General features: G+C 41.8%; 3 protein-coding genes across 3 annotated transcripts; 1 reads left to right on the top strand and 2 right to left on the bottom strand.

Moving 5' to 3' along the window:
• The first annotated feature begins 332 nt into the window (after window positions 1-332).
• On the top strand, window positions 333-2,343 carry LOC138907230 (uncharacterized). Its single transcript, XM_070197682.1, has 2 exons — window positions 333-464; window positions 1,738-2,343. Exons 1-2 carry the CDS (start codon window positions 333-335, stop codon window positions 2,341-2,343), a joined length of 738 nt encoding a protein of 245 aa, XP_070053783.1.
• A 14,640-nt stretch (window positions 2,344-16,983) lies between these two features.
• On the bottom strand, window positions 16,984-17,727 carry LOC138907229 (uncharacterized). The gene has a single exon (XM_070197679.1). The coding sequence runs from the start codon at window positions 17,725-17,727 to the stop codon at window positions 16,984-16,986; it is 744 nt and encodes a 247-aa protein (XP_070053780.1).
• A 132-nt stretch (window positions 17,728-17,859) lies between these two features.
• LOC138907228 (uncharacterized) lies at window positions 17,860-18,447 on the bottom strand. Its single transcript, XM_070197673.1, has one exon. It carries the CDS (start codon window positions 18,445-18,447, stop codon window positions 17,860-17,862), a length of 588 nt encoding a protein of 195 aa, XP_070053774.1.
• Window positions 18,448-20,978: the final 2,531 nt, after the last annotated feature.

Genomic DNA, 20,978 nt, shown 5'->3' with positions numbered 1-20,978 from the left:
CACAACAAAGTGGAATGGAGAACTTTTATATTTCATAATAAGGCCAGACCTAAAGCAGTGTTTACAATGTGGCTCCAGTGTCATGAAAGAATGCTAACAGTGGATAGATTAGCCAAATGAGGAATCCAAGTAAGTTCACGATGCATTTTATGTATGGCTGCAGATGAATAACATCTCCATCTGTTTGGTGAGTGTAGCTTCTCCAAAGAAGTATGGTTGAGATTATTGAGATGGCTACAAATATTGGATGCTCCAACAAATTCTTGGCCACAAGTGTTTACATGGCTGATTCTCCAATCCAAAGGTAAGTCATGTAAAGCAAAAAACTGAAGATGATGTATGCAGAATACATTTATGGGATTTGGAAAGAGAGGAACAGTAGAATATTTGAAGATCAATCAAGGAATGAAGAGCAAATTGCTAGAGAAGTGGCATGCATATGCAACATTAGAGCACAAGGAGTAGTAAGAACAAAGATGTAGCAGCTTCATTTCTTAAAGGCAAGAGCAACAATTACAAAGATCAGAAGGCAAAAGATAGTTATAGGAGTCTTTATGTACTGCATATAGTATAGTTATATAGATAGAATTATGTAAGGATTGTAGCAAGTCGAGGATGACTACGCTGTTTTGTAATGATTGCTTTGGTGATTAATAAAAATTATAATTACCAAAAAAAAAGACTAATGTTTAATAGGTAGGATATTATACTTTTACTATTAGGCATATAAATAATAGGCTAACGTATAATGGGTAAGGTTAACTACAAGGTATAAAAAATTTGAATTTTCGAATATCCGAATATACGAAGACTAACATCCGTAATCCAATCTGAAGTCTGAAAATCATAGAACTAAATTCAAAATTCACACCCAAAAATTCAAAAAAATTCGAATTTCGGAATTGCCCAAATTATGCCTACCTCTACCAACAACACTAGTATGCAGAAAAACAATTATTATAATTAACAGGTTATTCATGGTACCGGAATTAAAAATCAACGCATCGAGAGCAAAGTGTCGGTCAATCTAAAGAGAATATACAAAGGTTCTTAGCTCGTGTAAATCGTAGTTTATTGTAAAGGATAAACACAGATTCGTCTTCGTTCAAAAGCTAAATAATTCGATCAAATCTATGTTAATCAATTTACGCATTATTTCTAACTGTCTTAGCTACATACTCAAAAGAGTTGTAAAGCAATAAACTATTGGTATAACCTCTTCATATCATCAATACGGAGTTGAAACATAAAGGTTAACAGGTTGCAGCAGGTGATAGTTGAAATGGTTGTTAATTTTGTTTACCCTAAAAACGGATAACAATTGAATTTATATGTGATTTTAAGGACAAGTGATTTTACTTGGCATAAACTGAGAAAATATGCAAATTGATATTGAAATTGACTGTAAAGAAAAATAAAAGCAAACCAAATGAGATGTGCAACTTTGGCTCTCGAGCTAAGTTACCCTCGAATCAAATGAAATAGCAAATGAGATATGAGCAGAATAATAGAGTATTGAGAACTTAAAGAAAAGAATAGTATATTGCTTTGTATTGCGTGAATATCCTCCCTTTAAAAATTATTAGACCCCCTTTATATAGTAGGGGAGTCCTACTTATGGTACAATTCTAAATACAATAAGAAATTTCATGATTGGCTAATTAATCTCTTCTTGATTTGTGTCGTGATTTCCGCCGAGATTCTCCCCCTAATTGCTGCTATAATGCCTTTTGGCAGAGGCTCAAACAGATTGGACAGCTCAATTCACAGGTAGATGAGCTACTGGCCGAGGCGGAAAAATTCAAAGAGAATATGGACGTCCTTGCCTCGAAAAAGGAGGCCATCCAAGCGCAATTAGAGTTGGCTGAGACCCAGCTTCGGGCTGCAGAAGAAAATGCCTCGGTGCAGATCAAGAAGATTAAGGAGCTTCAGCATCGATTGGATTTGGCCACTTCTGATAAGGCAGGCTTGGCCGATGAACTCGAAGTGGCCAGATCCGAAGTGGCCATAGCCAGATCTGAAGTGGCCGTAGCCAGATCTAAGGTGGCCGAGGCTAATAAAAGAGCTGATGCTAAAGTGGTCCAGTTCAGGATCAATGTTGAGGTCAACCAGGCCAAGGCCAAGAGCATGGTCGAACATGCTAAATGGCATGCTCAGAGGGAAGATCTCGAGGAGGTCAACGCTCAGGGCTTCGATGTTGCGGCCGAAATTGAAAATGCCAAGGCGGAGGAAACTAGAGCTCGAAGGTTGGCCTTCCCCGAGGAAGACTCCGAGAGCTCGAGCAAATCTGAGGACGGAGAAAATTTCGAGGACGCAGACTTCAATGAAGAACGAGCCACTTAGGATATTAGGCTTCTTGTTTTTCTTTTGTATCTTTTCTGGGGCCGATTCGGCCTTTTGTAAAAAATTTTTTTGAATATATATATATAAGGATTTTCTTTCTCTTTTAATTCTTGTGTTTTTCCTTTGCTTTTCTGTATTTTACGAAGGTCGAAAATGCCTTAGCATAAAATTGTGTCCGAGGTTTAGACAATTTGATTGGAACCGAACTAGTATAGCCCTTAGGTTTTTGGATCGAGTGAGTGCTTGCTCGAACTCGAAGTAATGTAGCCCTTAGGCTTTTGTAAGAAAGGTTGTTTATGGCTTTCTCCCCTTTTCGTCTTGAAAAAGTTTTTTATCATTTGTATTTGCAAAAAACTCGTAATGCCGTAGCTCGAAATAAGGAATTGTTCAAGAGTTCAAACTATTTTGTACTCATTAGAGTTTTCGAGGCTTGATATTATCGAAGCCTTTTATGATTTTGCCGGGGGTAGCCTTTTTATCCGGTTTATGAAAGAATTCGAAGGCCTGTTTTGTTACGGAATTCGGATATCTCCGACCCATGTTAATTTGGCTGTAGCTTCTTTAGTTCAGGATTTACCCCTTGGGCTTATTTTCCCATTTTACTTCGAGCTTGCCCGAAGTGACAGTCCCCGAGTGGGTTGGCCGGGGCCTATAAAAAACGAGGGTTGCCTAAAAGGTCTTATGATCTCGGAATTTTAATAATTCGATCTCGTTTATTTTTTGAACGACAGTCCCCGAGCATGGGGTAATCATTCGAACTCTGGTCATGGTTGGCTCTTAAGCATGTTTACGTAATAAATCATGAGTATGAAATTGTAAAGTAGAAAACTTTTTTGTAAGGCACGAGATATTGGTAAAGAAAACATACTTCTCTTTATAAATGATTATACATGCGTACATGTTCTGTTCCAGGTCTCGAGCAAACTATGCAGGCATGGTTCGTTCAACCGTTTAGCCGTTACAATTTTTTCCTATCGAGACCCTGCTGCCATGAAGTAACTTCCTTGCATTAAAGTTGATATTCAAGATGCCCCCCAGTATTCGAGGTTAATTGTAAAGAAGGCTCGGATACTGTTGAAATGTTCTAAGTTAGCATGATCAATGATTGCCTCATTAAAAACTTCGCCGGAAAACCCATTTGGTACAAAACCGGTCTAAGGAAAAAAGAGTGCAATGCGTGCTTTTAGACCAAAAGGCTTTGTGTCGAAGAATCCATCGTTGTTTCTGGTCGAACACCTACAAGGGTTAGTTTAAAATATAAATGAAAATGGGATGGGCCGTACCTTAGAAATAGTATCGTTTTAGGTGTGATACGTTATAATTGCTCGGCAGTTGTTTTCCATTTATCATGCGGAGCTTGTAGGATCCTTTTCCAATAATTTCGAGAACCTGGTATGGTCCTTCCCAGTTCGGACCCAATTTTCCTTCATTCGGATTTTGGGTGTTGAGGGTGACTTTTCTTAACACCATGTCCCCGATGTTAAAATGTCGAAGATTGGTTCTTCGATTGTAGTACCTTTCGATCCGCTGGTTTTGGGCGGCCAATCGGACGAAAGCGACTTCGCGTCTTTCGTCCAACAATTCTAGGCTCGTATTCATGGTCTCGTTATTCGACTCCTCTGTTTTATAACGAAACCTAATGCCAGGTTCTCCGACCTCGCCCGGGATTAGAGCTTCGGTGCCATAAACCAACGAGAACGGTGTTGCTCCGGTACCGGATTTCGATGTTGTGTAGTATGCCTATAGAACCTCGGCTAGTATTTCTCTCCATTTTCCTTTGGCATCGGTCAATCTCTTCTTAAGATTTTGGATGATGGTTTTGTTGGTCGATTCGGCTTGTCCGTTCCTGCTGGGATGATAAGGTGTTGATAGGATCCTTTCGATCTTGTGATCCTCGAGAAATTTAGTTACTTTGTTGCCGATGAATTATTTTCCATTATCACATATGATCTCGGAGGGCATCCCGAATCGACATATGATGTGGTCCTAAATGAAGTCTATGACTTCCTTTTCTCTGACTTTCTCGAAAGCATGTGCTTCAACCCATTTAGAGAAATAATCAGTCATAAACAAAATAAACTGAACCTTACCTGGGGCCGACGGGAGAGGGCCAACGATGTCCATTCCCTATTTTATGAAGGGCCATGGGGACAGGATCGAGTGGAGTAGTTCCCCGGGTTGATGAATCGTGGGCACATGCCTTTGGCATTTGTCGCATTTTTCAAACGAACTCACTTGCATCCTTCCCCATATCAGTCCAATAATACCCTGCTCTGATTACTTTGTGGACCAGCGAATCGGCGCCGAAATGATTTCCACAAATGCCCTCGTGTATTTCCCGTAGGATGTAGTCGGTATCTCCCGGTCCCAAACATATTGCCAACGGTCCATTGAACGTCCTTCTAAACAGCGTTTCGTCTTCGGACAAAGTGAACCGTGCTGCCTTTGTGTGCAGAGTTCTCGACTCCTTTGGATCCGATGGAAGCTTCCTGCTCTTTAAGTACTCTATGTACTTGTTTCTCCAATCCCAGGTTAAACTTGTAGAGTTTATCTCGGTGTGACCTTCTTCGATTACCGATCTCATGAGTTGTATGACATTCCCCGAGTTGAGTTCCTCGTCCTCGACCAACGAACTAAGTGTCACGACCCTAAACTCAAACCCGACTCCCACAATACTACGATAATTCATTCAAAGATATGCCAAAAGACATCTTGTATAGAAGAAATTCATAAAAGAAACAAGGGTTGAACTCAACCATAGAAATGCGGAATAAAATCCCCAAACATCGGGGTGTCACTGAGTCATGAGAAACTACTAAAAATTGGTCCAACAATAACAAGACTAACATAGTCTGGGAAAAATCCAAAATACAACTAAGGGGAGGATAAAGGAGAAGAAAACAGGGTTGCGATCGCTGGGCAGCTACCTTGCTAACTCAAATGATCAGCTACAGGAATATCAACAGCCGCTACCGTGACTAAAAATGCCTGGATCTGCACACAAAGTGCAGAGAGTAACGTGAGTACACCAACTCAGTAAGTAATAGAAGTAAATAAAGGCTGAGAAGTAGTGACGAGCTACATGCAAGTATCGTTCATATCATAAAAATTTAGTAAAGTGTGGCATGCTCTGCAACCAGAGTTTAAGTCAAATCAGCTTGTTTAAATCAAGTTCAAGTAAGTCAATTAGAAATATCTTTCAACAGTTCTCAAACAAGGACTCAAAGCAACTATGAGCATGGATGATGAAATCTTATACTGCCCCTCGGGCTAACATCACTCAGTCCTCCCAATCACTCCAACCTCACTATCACTCATGCCTCACAATCACTCATGCCTCACATTCACTCATGCCTCATAGTCACTCAGCACTCGGCACTCGCACTCAGTAGGTACCTGCGCTCACTAGGGGTGTTCAGACCCCGGAGGGGCTCCTACAGCCCAAGCGCTATAATTTGCACGGACAACTCACGTGCTATAACATCATATCAGAATTTGTATGGACAACTCACATGTTGAGGTACAATACCTCACAAACAGGCACTCGGCCTCACTCAGCCATAAACCTCTCCAGTCTCTCGGGCTCTCAGAAATCAGCCCAAACAACATTAACATGAAGCAACAAAAAGAATAACAGAGACTGAGCTATGATGTAAGAATGCATGAACATGACTGAGTACAGGATATCAAATAAAGCAGTGAGCGGACAACAAGAAACGACCTTTAAGGGTCCAAACAATACTGGCATATAGCCTAGACATGGTATTTAGCATGATTTACAGTTAATCTTCTAAAGCACATAAAGAGCATATAGCTACAATAGGTTGTTCAACTTTACAGTTGCTACGGGACGGACCAAGTCACAATCCCCCAATGGTGCATGCCCACACGCCCGTCACCTAGCATGTGCATCATCTCCAAATAGTCACATGACACAAAAATCTGGGGTTTCATACCCTCAGGACTAGATTTACAACCGTTACTTACCTAAATCCGAGCAAATCTCTACTCCGCAATGCCCTTGCCTCTCGAATCGGCCTCTGAGCATCCCGAATCTAGCCACAAGCAGTACAATACCATTAATATATGCTAAAGAAATCAATTCCACAAGAAAACTACTAAATTAGACTCAAAACCCGACCCCGGGCCCACGTCTCGAAATCCGACAAAAGTCACAAAACCCAAAAGCCCATTCACTCACTTGTCTAATCATACAAAATTCATCAAAATCCGACATCATTTGGTCTGTCAAATCCTCAAATTACACTCTCCAAAATCCCAAGCCCTAACCCCTTATTTCACTTCAAAAATCCTACTAATTAGGTGAGAAATCAACAGGAAAACACTATAGCTAATGATAATAGAGCTCAAGCAACTTACCTCAGTGAATATCGTTGAATCCCCTTCAAAAATCCCCTCAAAAGCTCCAAAGTCCGAGTTAAAAAATGGTGGAAATGAGCAAAAATCACGAAGTCCTCAATTTATACATTCTGCCTAGCGAAGCCGCACCTGCGGTCCCTTCACCGCATCTGTGGACCAAGCTCCACTTTTTTAGAAATCACTTAAAACCCCTGGGACCACTTCTGTGCCTCTACACCCCATTTGTGGTCATCGCAGGTGCGGAAATGCCAACGCACCTGCGGCCCAACAATGCACCTGCGCCCCATAATCCGCTTCTGCGACCATCGCAGGTGCGGAAACTTCATCGCACCTGCGCCTTCTGCCCAGCTCCTCCAATCTCACATATGCGACCTCCCGCTCGCTTCTGCGGGCTCGCACCTGCGATGAGACATCTGCAGGTGCGATTATGACAGCTGAGTTTGCCTTCAACAATTCCTCCAATTTCCAAACTTGTTCCGTTAATCACCCGAAATCAACCCGAGGCCCTCGGGACCTCAACCAAATAAAGCAACATATCCCACAACATCATACGAACTTAGACAAATCGTCAAATCACTCAAAACAACATCAAAACACCAAATTATCCTCGGATTCAAGCCTAAGAACTTCTAAACTTCCCGAATTTCTCAAACGACGCCGAAACCTACCAAACCACGTTCGAATGACCTCAAATTTTATACACACGTCACAAATGACACCACGAACCTACTCCAACTTCCGGAAATCCATTCCGACCCCGATATCAAATTTTCCACTATTGATTGAAATCGTCAAATTTCTAACTTCCGCCAATTCAAGTCTAATTCTACTACAGACCTCCAAATCACATTCCGGACACACTCCTAAGTCCAAAATTACCTAACGGATCTAACGAAACCATCAAAATCCAAATCCGAGATCGTTTACACATAAGTCAACATCCGATTGACTTTTCCAACTTAAGCTTCTACTTTAGAGACTAAGTGTCTCAATTTACTCCGAAACCACTCCTGATTCGAATCAATTACCCCGGCAAGTCACACAATAACTATAAAGCACAAATTGAGTAATAAATGGGGAAATGAGGTTGTAATACTCAAAACGACCGGTCGGGTCGTTACATTCTCCCCCACTTAAACATACGTTCGTCCTCGAACGTGCCAGGAGTTGTTTTCATGCCATCAAATCACTATCCCATCTTACCATGCACGTACCTGGGGGTGATCTCACGTCACCCTATTCTATATAGGTCTGACCACACAACCTAACTGAAAATCATTAATTTAACCTTAGCCCAAAAACCTTGGAGCCAAATTTCTAACATCCAGAATTTCGTTCAAGACCCGAATATCAGATCTACACACTGTATAAGTCTGAACGAGCTGCATTGAGCCATAACTATAACCGCAGATATAATCAACTAAAATTTTACACAACTCGCATGCTCGTGGTACCATTCCTGATCACAGTAACTACTCTAAAACCAAACAAGTACTTGTATTAAACCCCATATTGAACCAAACATCACCCCAAAAACTTCGTACATTGTCGATAATAAAAGAAACACGCAGAATCTCATAATCCCTTATTAGATTAGCACGTCATGCAGCTCTCTCGCCCCAACCAGAACTATAATCCCTTTCTTAGCCGACTTTCAATGTCATCTTCCCAAATATACTGTAATCAAACCTGATAGTACCCATTCTGGGTCCAATGACCTTATATTACTAAACACAATTATCCCATAGACATGCCATACCAATATAACTCAGAGCGACAAAACGTACCATCTGTGCGCTAATACGCAACAATTCAAATGTATTCAGTCATGGAAAATGACTCAAATGAGAGAACTGCCCCGCCAGATTAACATGTAACGCCACAAAGAAATGCTGAAAATCCATCACACACCGAAGAACCATCACACGATTCTAACGCAAGGTTCATACTTTAACATAACTCCGCTGCAATGCGTGACCCCATCCAAAAGCTGGTCCATATTATCTACCTCGAGCCACCATGCTCAAAATCAATAACAACGGAGAGGCAAATGACGAAAATGCCACACAAAACCTGAAAGAACATAACCAATACGCAATCGATCATGCAATACCCAAATACTCATCTCGCTCAAATTCCGCCATAAGGCCCCCAATAGAACCATAACCAATGAAACACAACTTCTCGTAGCATAGAAGAGTAACTCACAGGTCATTTCAGACCACGAATAAGTTCAACATCAACCGAATGGCCCATCACTCAACAATAGCAGTATGGAGCCAACCAGTTAGACTCGGTGTAGAATACACATCCTAATTGGCCTACCATTGGACCCCAAATCAACTCTGGTCACCCACGAATAGATAAATAATCCTCCGAAAGTCAACAATGACTGAATCATAACACATACCATCATCTGGCTAGCTTCGGCCATGACTTCACAGTCCACAACCATGAAACAATCTGCTCCTGAGAACTCCCAGTCTCCAGATCCATACAACACATGAATCACCATATCTGATCCCAACTCCATTGCCGAATGTCTAACACATCTCTAATACACGATCATCCTACGAGGAATACTTCTAAAATCCTCCCTTGCCATATAGCAAAATTTAGATATCAACAGTCGATCAACCAGGGGAGTGCCGCAATATCAATGAAGTATCCATGAATTAAAACACGTTGCCCCTTATGAAATGTATACTCTCATTAGGCCACACCGATTAGTAATATCATTTACCTAGTCATCTAAAATCGTCCATGCTGCCTACGAATTTATGTCCTTCCCTTCAAAACTGAACTGTGACCTTGCACATGCAAATCTCAATCCCACACAATAAACCGCGTCTACTATGCCATCCTGTGAAGACTACAAGAATCTCATATTCACTCCGAGTCACAAGCAGAATACATACCCGATCAATCATAAACCTTCCATTTGATCTCCTCCCGGAGAAAATCCCAATACATAACATATTCCTCATGCCGGCAGAAAATATACTCCTCGAACCGTGGTAAAAAAAACCATTAAGAACTCTTCGAAACCCATTTGCACACCACCAAGCTATTAGAACCGAATCTCTATAACTCAACCCAGCCACACAGGTCGCCAAATCCAAGAGTATTGCCACAAAGCACCTGTAGAAAACCCCCACATCATAAGCACACAAAAGAACCAATCATGTTTATTACCCTAATGATCCAACTTACTACTAAGCTGTCCTATTTCTCCGAGTTCCTTCCGAATTTCTCTTCAGATTGATACTTCTCCTTGCTAAGTCGCCACGATCTTTAGCCACAACTCATTCCACAAACCTTAGCATAGAATCACAATGCCCTACCTCCCCTTAAGCAACTATATTCTTCTTAAACACATCCATAAATACCACAACTGTAACACTCACTCTGAAAATACCTTATGTGAATTCAAAATTGTTCTTCTTACCTTCCTTATGCAACATGTAGAATCCATAGTCATACAGAATTTCCGTAAATCTAGGCACCATCAAATGCAAATCTCAGATTTTATCCATACAGAAGTCCAGAGAAATTATCAATTGCTATATATAAATCTTGAACCCATTAGAATCTTCTAGAGAGTCCTCCACTCTGCTCAAATCTAAATTGCACCACCCGAACGAGCCGAAGACACGCGCTCCCTTAGCTTGACCACACTTAAATAAGTAACCATGCCTTAATGTCACCAATCAAATTCATAATTCGTGCGTACTACATCCAACAATAACAACTCGATCCTCCCATGACTGTCATATACTTATAAAGTGAAATATAACCTATATTCATAAATTTCTTTATTCTAGTCATCCTCGATCTCAACCTCTGCAAGTCATAACTAATCCACAAGTATGCCTCGTACCAAGACTAAAATTCAGCACATAACCATGAAATCAAATTGTCAATAGCAAGTTCCCCCACTTAGCTTTAAGCTGCAATTATATAAAATTAGAACCCGCGAGGATTTCTCCTTCTCAATTACCAAGATCTCGTAGCGTTATCCCGCCAGACTTCTCGAAGTCTTTTGTTAAGCTTTTCATGAACATTCCGAATCACCAGTCACAGTGACACACTCGATCTCTAACCGGGTAGCAAGTAACATTCCTCGCAAAAGCTTCATCAACATCACGCCACCGCTAACTGCTCACAGGAGATAAACCACCTGTGGAATTCCTTACCGACATCTTCCAACGACGCTGCACTGGGTGCAACGACTACGTAATAAGTAAATTTTCCTGAGCTCATGCTCGCTCACCATTTGTATAAGTCTGCGCTTTGCCCATTGACATCAACTGAAAGTTCAACAATACCTTCCGAACTCAAGTCATATTGCGCCTGAAACGATAACCAGATCTTCACATCCCTCTTTATTTCAAACAAACTCCTTTCTGCCATATTCAATCTTTCTTTTTACAGTAACCATCACTCCAAATAAAGTCTGCAGGTCAACTCACATTCTATCACGATTCCAAACCATTCTACACTTTCTCAAGGTGCACGACCACCCTACCATTGAATTCGTATGCCAATCTACCACTCTTACTTTAGTTAAATCATCTCCTTTAAGAAACTTCTCAACCTCTACTTCTTCTACTTGACCTGCTAGTACTTCAACCACCGTGAAACACTTCTCGTCATGTCTTCCCTCATACTTTGCTGCCCAACTATTGCATCAAATCAAAATGCATATCTGTCGCACCTGAACCAATAAAATATTACTGACTATAAGTCTCTTCGAAGATCATCTTTCTCGAGCCATCAACATCAGAAATACCCATTCGCAACCACAATTACTATACAATCACTTACTCTTCTTGAGTCCAAACTCATTGACAAGACATGAGAATTTAATTTGTCCTAAAATTTAACAACGTGAAAGATCCTTCAAAACGTTCACACTCGAGACCGTACGTCACATCAAAATGAAAATCAAGCGCCCAATGGCCTTCCTTTATATTTCAAGAAAACACTTCTCGTCACATTCAAATCGTCTTAACACATCCCGCAATTATATCATACTCATCACAAAGCCATTCCACCGCTCATCGAGCCACAAATTCCACTCGTACGGACATTACCGGACATTTGAGTCCAAATGTACAGGTTACAACTGAAGCTACCGAGCCAAAGATGCAGTCTAAACCTGGCCTCAAGTCCTCCAGAGTGACCCATCACCAAACATATAATACACATCTCGAACCTCGTTCATAAAATCACAAGCCGGCGATGCATAACTGATACCGAGCGCTCATATGTGCATATGAAATGCGTGGAAGGAATTCAAAGAGTTATGTTTCAAGCTGATTCAATTCCACACGATAGAATACAAGAAAATAAAATTTTCCTAAGCATTTTACAACCTCTCAAAGATAAGTACAGACGTCTCCGTACTGATCCGCAAGACTCTACTAACCCGCTCATGACTCGTGAGACCTATGTAACCTAGGCTCTGATACTAGCTTGTCACGACCCTAAACTCAAACCCGTCGTGATGGCGCCTATCGATGGTACTAGACCAGCTGACTCCCACAATACTAGGACAATTCATTCAAAGATATGCCAAAAGACGTCTTGTATAGCAGAAATTCATAAAAGAAACAAAGGTTGAACTCAACAATAGAAATGCGGAATAAAAGCCCCAAACATCGGGGTGTCACTAAGTCATGAGCAACTACTAAACACTGGTCCAACAACAACAAGACTAACATAGTCTGGAAAAAAAATCCAAAATACAACTAAGGGGAAGATAAAAGAGAAGAAAATAGGGCTACGATCGCTGGGTAGCTACCTTGCTAACTCAAATGATCAGCTACAGAAATATCAGCAGCTGCTACCGTGACCAAAATGCCTGGATCTGCACACAAGGTGCAGGGAGTAACGTGAGTACACCAATTCAGTAAGTAATAGAAGTAAATAAAGGCTGAGAAGTAGTGACGAACTAAATGCAATCGTTCATATCACAAAAATTTAGTAAAGTGCGGCATGCTCTGCAACCAGAGTTAAAGTCAAATGAGCTTGTTTAAATCAAGTTCAAGTAAGTCAATTAGAAATATCTTTCAATAGTTCTCAAACAAGGACTCAAAGCAACTATGAGCATGGATGATGAAATCATATACTGCCCCTCGAGCTAACATCACTCAGTCCTCCCAATCACTCCAACCTCATAATCACTCATGCCTCACAATCACTCATGCCTCACATTCACTCAGCACTCGGCACTCGGCACTCGCACTCAGTAGGTACCTGCGCTCACTAGGGGTGTTCATACTCCGGAGGGGCTCCTACAACCCAAGCGCTATAATTTGAACGGACAACTCATGTGTTGCACGGACAACTCACGTTCTATAATACTATATCAGAATCCGCACGGACAACTCACGTGCTGAGGTACAATACCTCAAAAACAGGCCCTTAGCTTCACTCAGTCATAAACCTCTCCAGTCTCTCGAGCTCTCAGAAATCAGCCCAAACAACATTAACATGATGCAACAAATAGAATAACAGAGACTGAGCTATGATGTAAGAATGCATGAACATGACTGAGTACGGGATATCAACTAAAGCAGTGAGCGGACAACAAGAAACGAACTCTAAGGGTCCAAACAATACTGGTATAAAGCCTAGACATGGTATTTAGCATGATTTATAGTAAATCTTCAAAAGCACATAAAGAGCATATAGCTACAATAGGTTGTTCAACTTTACAGTTGCTACGGGACGGACCAAGTCATAATCGCCTAATGATGCACGCCCACACACCCGTCACCTAGCATGTGCGTCACCTTCAAATAGTCACATAACACAAAAATTACCATTAATATATGCTAAAGGAATCAATTCCACAAGAAAACTACTAAATTAGACTCAAAACCCGAAATCGACTCAAACCCGACCCCGGGTCCACGTCTCAAAATCTGAAAAAAGTCACTCACGAGTCTAACCATATAAATTCATCAAAATCCGACATCATTTGGTCCTTCAAATCCTCAAATTACACTCTCCAAAATCCCATGCCCTAACCCCTTATTTCACTTCAAAAATTCTACTAATTAGGTGAGAAATCAACGAGAAAACACCATAGCTAATGATAATAGAGCTCAAGGAACTTACCTCAGTGAATATCCTTGAATACCCTTCAAATATCCCCTCAAAAGCTCCAAAGTCCGAGTTAAACAATGGTGGAAATGAGAAAAAATCACGAAGTCCTCAATTTGTACATTCTGCCCAGCGAAGCCGCACCTGCGGTCCCTTCACCGCATTTGCGGACCAAGCTCTGCTTCTGCGGAAATCACTTAAAACCCCTGGGACCGCTTCTGCACCTCTACACCGCATCTGCGGTCATCGCAGGTACGGAAATGCCAACGCACCTGCGCCTATCGCACCTGTGCCTTCTACCCAGCTCCTCTAATCTCGCATCTGCGACCTCCCGCTCGCTTCTACGGGCTCACACCTACGATGAGATATTCGCAAGTGCGATTATGACAGCTGAGTTCAACTTCAGCAATTCCTCCAATTTCCAAACTTGATCCGTTAATCACCCGAAATTAACCCGAGGCCCTCGGAACCTCAATCAAACATACCAACATATCCCACAATATCATACGAACTTAGACAAATCATCAAATCACTCAAAACAATACCAAAACACCAAATTACCCTCGGATTCAAGCCTAAGAACTTCTAAACTTCCCGAATTCCGCAAACGATGCCGAAACCTACCAAATCACGTCCGAATAACCTCAAATATTACACACACGTCAAAAATGACACCACGAACCTACTCCAACTTCCGAAAATCCATTCCGACCACGATATCAAATTTTCCACTGCCGACTGAAATCGTCGAATTTCCTACCTCCGCCAATTCAAGCCTAATTCCATTACGGACCTCCAAATCATATTCTGGATGCACTCCTAAGTCCAAAATTACCTAACGGATCTAACAAAACCATCAAAATCCAAATCCGAGATCGCTTACACATAAGTTAACATCCGGTTGACTTTTCTAATTTAAGCTTCTACTTTAGAGACTAAGTGTCTCAATTCACTCCGAAACCACTCCTGACCCGAACCAATTACCCCGGCAAGTCACACAACAACTGTAAAGCACAAATTGAGCAGTAAATGGGAAAACGAGATTATAATACTCAAAACGACCGACCGAGTCATTACACTTAGTCTGCAAGAGCGTCGGCCTTGCTGTTCTGTTCTCGAGGTACATGTTGCAAGGTCCATTCCTTAAATCGATGTAGAGTCACCTGTAGTATATCCAAGTACCTCTGCATTCGGTCTTCTCGGACTTCAAAAGTCTCGTTGACTTGGTTTACCATGAGGAGGGAATCACACTTAGCCTCTATGACCTGCGCTCCCAAGCTTCTAGCTAGTTCGAGACCTGCAATCATGGCCTTATACTCGGCCTCATTGTTAGTCAATTTTGTAGTTATGATAGACTGTCTAACTACATTACCTGTGGGCGATTTTAGTACGATGCCTAGTCCGGACCCCTTCGCGTTCGAAGCACCGTCCGTAAAGAGGGTCCAGACTCCCGAAGATGTACCCGATTTTATTAGTAGTTCTTTTTCAACCTGGGTACGAGGGCCGGTGTAAAGTCAATCACGAAGTCCACCATGATTTGAGATTTGATGGGCAGTTCGGGGTTGATACTCAATATCGTACCCACTGATTTCTACGGTCCATTTGGCTAATAGACCCGAAAGCTCGGGTTTGTGCAAAATATTTCGAAGATGATAAGTTGTTACAACACATATTGGATGACCTTGGAAATACGGTTTTAGTTTCCTAGAGGCGCTTATTAAAGCAAGTGCTAATTTTTCTAAGTATGGATATCTAGTTTCGGCCTCACCTAAGGTCCGACTAACATAATAGACAGGGAATTGCGTATCTTGTTCTTCTCGGACCAGGACTCCACTTACCGCTATCTCCGAGACTGCCAAGTACAGGTAATGATGTTCGTCCACTTTCGGGGTGTGAAGCAGCGACGGGCTCGATAAATACTGCTTTAGTTCTTCTAAGGCCTGCTGACATTCCAGAGTCCATGCAAAATTGCTCTTCTTCTTAAGCAACGAGAAGAATCGGTGGCTCCTATCTGAGGATCTCGAAATGAATCATCCTAAGGCGGCTATCCGCCCTGTCAGCATCTGCACGGCCTTTACATTATCCACTACCGATATCCTCGATAGCTTTGATTTTATCGGGGTTGATCTTGATTCCCCGGTTGGACATCATAAAACCAAGAAACTTGCCCGAGCCAACCCCGAATGCACACTTTTCAGGGTTTAGCTTCATATTGTACTTCCTCAGCATGTCGAAAGTCTCCTGCAAATGCTTTAAATGGTCTTCTGCTCACAGGGACTTAATTAAAATGTCATTAATATAAACTCCCATTGATTTTCCTATTTGTTCTTCGAACATTTGGTTTACTAGGCGTTGATAAGTTGCACCAGTATTTTTTAGACCGAATGGCATTACATTATAACAGTAGGTGTCGTACTTAGTGATAAACGAGGTCTTTTACTGATCTTCCGAGTTCATCTGTATCTGGTTGTACCCGGAGTAGGCATCGAGAAAACTGAGAGTCTCGTGGCCGGCCGTTGCATCGATCATACGATCGATATTAGGCAAAGGAAAAGAATCCTTGGGGCATGCTTTATTCAGGTCTTTATAATCTATACACATTCTAAGTTTGTTTCCCTTCTTAGGGACTACCACTACGTTTGCTAACCATTCGGGATACTTTACTTCCTTAATGGATCCTATTTTGAGAAGTTTGGTTACCTCGTCCTTGATGAAGGCATGTTTGACCTCGGACTAGGCCTTCTTTTTAGCTTCACCGGGCGGAATTTAGGGTCCAGTCTTAGTTTGTGAGTGGTAATTTCTGGTGGGATCCCTGTCATATCGGGGTGGGACCAAGCAAAGCAATCCGTGTTAGCTTTAAGGAAATGAATAAGTTTTTTCCTGAGCTCGGAGGTTGGCCCCATGCCCAGGTATACCTTTCGTTCGGGCTGATGCTTGGCCAGTATGACTTGTTCTAGCTCTTCGATCGTTGACTTGGTGGCATCAGAGTCATCGGGAATTATGAAGGATCAAGGGATCCAGTAGTCGTCATCCTCGTCGATCCCTTGCTCCTGCAATTTGGTCGAGGCCAGTATCGATGGTTGCTATTTGGCCTCCTGCTTTCCCTTCGATCCCTTCATTGATGAGAGTGCCGATACCGATATCACTTCATCGACTGAAAATATTTCCTTGGCGGCGGGTTGCTCCCCGTACACTGTTTTGACTCCCTCCGATGTCGGGAATTTCAGAACTTGGTGAGGTTGAGGGTACTGCCCTCATGTTATGGATCCAAGGCCTTCCGAGCAGGGCGTTGTACCTCATGTCACCATCGATCACATGGAACTTTGTTTCTTGGATGGTCCTGGCCACGTTCGCTGGCAAAGTAATTTCACCTTTAGTGGTTTCACTTGCCATGTTGAAGCCGTTAAGTACTCGGGCTATGAGCACAATTTGATCTTGTAGGCCAAGCTGTTCTACGACCCTCGATCTAATAATGTTGGCCGAGCTACCTGGATCAATCAAAACACGTTTAACTTGAATTTTATTCATAAGGACAGATATTACCAGTGCGTCATTGTGGGGTTTTAAGATCCCCTCTACATCCTCATCATTGAAAGACAAGGTCCCTTCCGGTACGTAGTCTCGAGTCCGCTTTTCCCTCATGATCAACACCTTGGTGCGTTTGAATACGAGCCCCTGAGGAATATCGACACCTCTAACAATCATGTGGATCACGTGCTGCGACTCTTCTTGCTCATTCTGTCTGTTTGAATCTCTGTTCTTGAAATAGTTTTTAGCCCGATCGCTTAAGAATTCTCGAAGATGCCCTTCGTTGAACAAACATGCTACCTCATCCCTCAGCTGTCTGCAATCTTCTGTTCTATGACCATGGGTGCCATGATATTTGCACATTTGATTAGGATTTCTCTAGGCAGGATCAGTCTGTAGAGGTCAGGGCCACCTGGTGTCTTTAATGTGCCCAATGGCCGATACAATAACTGATGCATCAATGTTTAAGTTGTATTTTGATAGTCGTAGTGCTTCTTACCCGGCATTTCTGTCGAAACCACTCTTACTCATGAGTCCTCGAGAGCTCTGTCCTCGATCATTTCTTTTATCAATTCGAACGGGGTTGCGTCCAGGCCCGTTATTTCTCCGATCTCCACCGTATGGCTGATATCGATCTCTGTTTGACCGTGGTTCTCGGTCAATATTCCTTTTAACTCTGTCCATAGTCCTGTTTGGATAAACGGACCCGTAAGGAGTCCCCAACTGGTCATCCTCGACCCTAATCGTTGACTGGTACCGATTATACATATCGGCCCAGGTTACAGCTGGATATTCGATAAAGTTCTGCTTCAACTGTTGTGAGGCTACCGAACTTCGTATGTTTAGGCCTTCAGTGAAAGCCTGAATGGCCCAATCGTCAGCGACCGAGGGCAGATCCATACGCTCCATTTGGAACCGAGATACAAACTCTCTGAGCATCTCGTTGTCTTTCTGTTTTACTTTGAAGAGGTCCGACTTTCTAGTCTCAACCTTTATCGCTCCGGCATGCGCTATGATGAAGGAATCCGCGAGCATGGCAAAAGAATCAATGGAGTTAGGTGGTAAATTATGGTACCATATCATCGCCCCCTTTGATAAAGTTTCTCCGAATTTCTTTAGCAGTACGGACTCAATCTCATCGTCCTCTAGATCATTTCCCTTTATTGCGCATGTGTAATAAGTGACATGCTCATTGGGGTCGGTAGTTCCATTATACTTGGGAATTTCTGGCATGCAGAATTTCTTCGGAATGGGCTTAGGAGTCGCGCTCGGGGGGAAGGGCTTTTGTACGAACTTCTTTGAATCCAAACCCTTCAAAATCGGTGGTGCTCCTAGAATTTGATCAACTCGGGAGTTATAGGTTTCTATTTTTTTGTCATTCGCTTCAATCTTCTTCTCCCCCAATTCAATTCGCTTTGTCAGCTCCTCGAACATTTTCAAGATAGCGAGGTCGGTCCCTGACTCATTCACATTTGACCTCCCCGACACTGGTTCGGCCCTGTGCATAATTTTTTGTGATGGCTCGGGTTCGACCCTACTCGGTGCGTGGTTCTGATTTTGAAGTTGTGCTATTACAGCTTGTTGAGCCTGCAACATTTTGAATATTATTCGAAGGCTGATTCCTCCTTCTTCGTCGCCCTGTGCATTCTGACCGGCTGATCGAACGTCTCTGCGGACGCTATTTTCGGGGTCGATGCCCAGATTTGCATTCAGGGCAACATGGGAACTGACGTCGATGGGGTCTGCAACTGGTAGTCCCTCGAGGTCAACTGGAAGCACTTCGTTTCCTGGGGCGGCTATGTTGTCGTTTTCGCCATGAAAACCAAGGTCGTTGTCGATGTGTGTGGGTACTGCTTGAGAGTTCGACATGCTGATCTTGGAATCAAAAACGCTTACAAGAATAAGTGTAAAGCAGTGTGTGTTATGAAAATTAGCACCAGACAATCACTATTATCCTTAGCCCCACGGTGGGCGCCAAACTGTTTACCCTAAAAACGGATAACAATTGAATTTATATGTGGTTTTAAGGACACGTGATTTTACTTGGCACAAACTGAGAAAATATGCAAATTGATATTGAAATTGACTGTAAAGAAAAATAAAAGCAAATCAAATGAGATGTACAGCTTTGGCCCTCGAGTTAAGTTACCCTCGAACCAAATGAAATAGCAAATGAGATATGAGCAGAGTAACAGAGTATTGAGAACCTAAAGAAAAGAATAGTATATTGCTTTGTATTGCGTGAATATCCTCCCTTTACAAATTATTAGACCCCCTTTATATAGTAGGAGAGTTTTACTTATGGTACAATTCTAAATACAGTAAGAAATCCATGATTGGCTAACTAATCTCTCCTTGATTTGTATCGTGATTTCCGCCGAGATTCTCCCCCTAATTGCGGCTATAACGACTTTTTTGTTTCTTGGCTTGATCTTGATCCTGGCCAATCTCGATCTTAGCCGATCTCGAACTCGATCGGTCTCTGAGTCTTCGAGCTCGATCTTGGCCGACCTCGATCTTGATCGGTCTCTGGGTCTCGAGCTCGACATCATATACTTCGCACCATGGCTCGATATTACAATGATGAACCTCGAACCATCATGTTCCAATCTCGATTAATCATACGAAGGGCAAAACTCGATTATGACCGTATACACATTTCTCATTTAAACTGTTTTAACAAGTAATTTTCATATTTTTTATATTTGTTATCTTACTTATTGTGAACGATCAAATTTTAGTATTGGTGATCTTTCCGACAATCAATTAGTGAGAAGTTACGTACACTATCATTCTATAAAAGTTAAATTCTTTCTTTCTTACATATTAGAAAAGTAAGGAGGCCCAATTGAATTTTACGTGGTCAAAAGTCATAAAAACTCAAATTCTCAACATTACCGATTTAGTTATGACGGTGATTTACAATCTTAACATTACCGATTAAATTATGACGGTGATTTACAAACTGAATGCCCCGAGAGCGCCGTGCCCGCTGGAATTTTCAGTGAAATTAAAGCTTCTACGTACCTGCTGCTTTACTTGTAAAAAATGCAAATCCCAGTGCAAGCCACCCATACAAACTGCGTACCTTTCCATATATTAAATATTGGGACGGGCTTTGTTATGTCACACAAATATTGGTAGCGTAGAAGATAAAACACTAGGATTCTAGGAATAGTACGCGATCATCAATATACATGCACAGGCAGATGTAAATACATCATCATATTTATTTGAACTCAGTACTTTTGACACATATAAATTTGTGCGTATAATTTCACTAAAATTATAACATCTAAACTCATATTTTTTTGTAAAAAAAATACAATAATCTAAAACCCTTAAAAGTTGAGTCGATAGAATTTAAACTGTGAATCCGCTTTTACGTGCACTAGCCCATCAGATCCCCACATGCCACACTCATTGCCTTCATATATCCCCATTTCTCCACCAACTTATTGTATTTCTACATTTTGATACACTGAAGTTTAAGTGCCTTCTCAAAATGGGGGCTCCTCCAAATTCTCAATTCATTTTGTGTAGCTTCAATTTGCTTCTCCTCCTTTCACTCAATGTCCAAATTGTTCAAGCTATGTCAACAATCACAGCAATGG

This window comes from Nicotiana tomentosiformis, chromosome 1 (assembly GCF_000390325.3).
Source record: "Nicotiana tomentosiformis chromosome 1, ASM39032v3, whole genome shotgun sequence".
NCBI classification, from domain to species: domain Eukaryota; kingdom Viridiplantae; phylum Streptophyta; class Magnoliopsida; order Solanales; family Solanaceae; genus Nicotiana; species Nicotiana tomentosiformis.
This window is presented reverse-complemented; position numbering and strand designations above follow the sequence as displayed.

Coding starts and splice junctions, on each gene's coding strand:
- LOC138907228 (XM_070197673.1), bottom strand. CDS start 18,447: ATGATATGGTACCATAATTTACCACCTAACTCCATTGATTCTTTTGCC.
- LOC138907230 (XM_070197682.1), top strand. CDS start 333: ATGATGTATGCAGAATACATTTATGGGATTTGGAAAGAGAGGAACAGT. Junction 465..1,737: donor ACATTAGAGCACAAGGAGTA/GTAAGAACAAAG, acceptor GCCTTTTGGCAG/AGGCTCAAACAGATTGGACA.
- LOC138907229 (XM_070197679.1), bottom strand. CDS start 17,727: ATGTGCAAATATCATGGCACCCATGGTCATAGAACAGAAGATTGCAGA.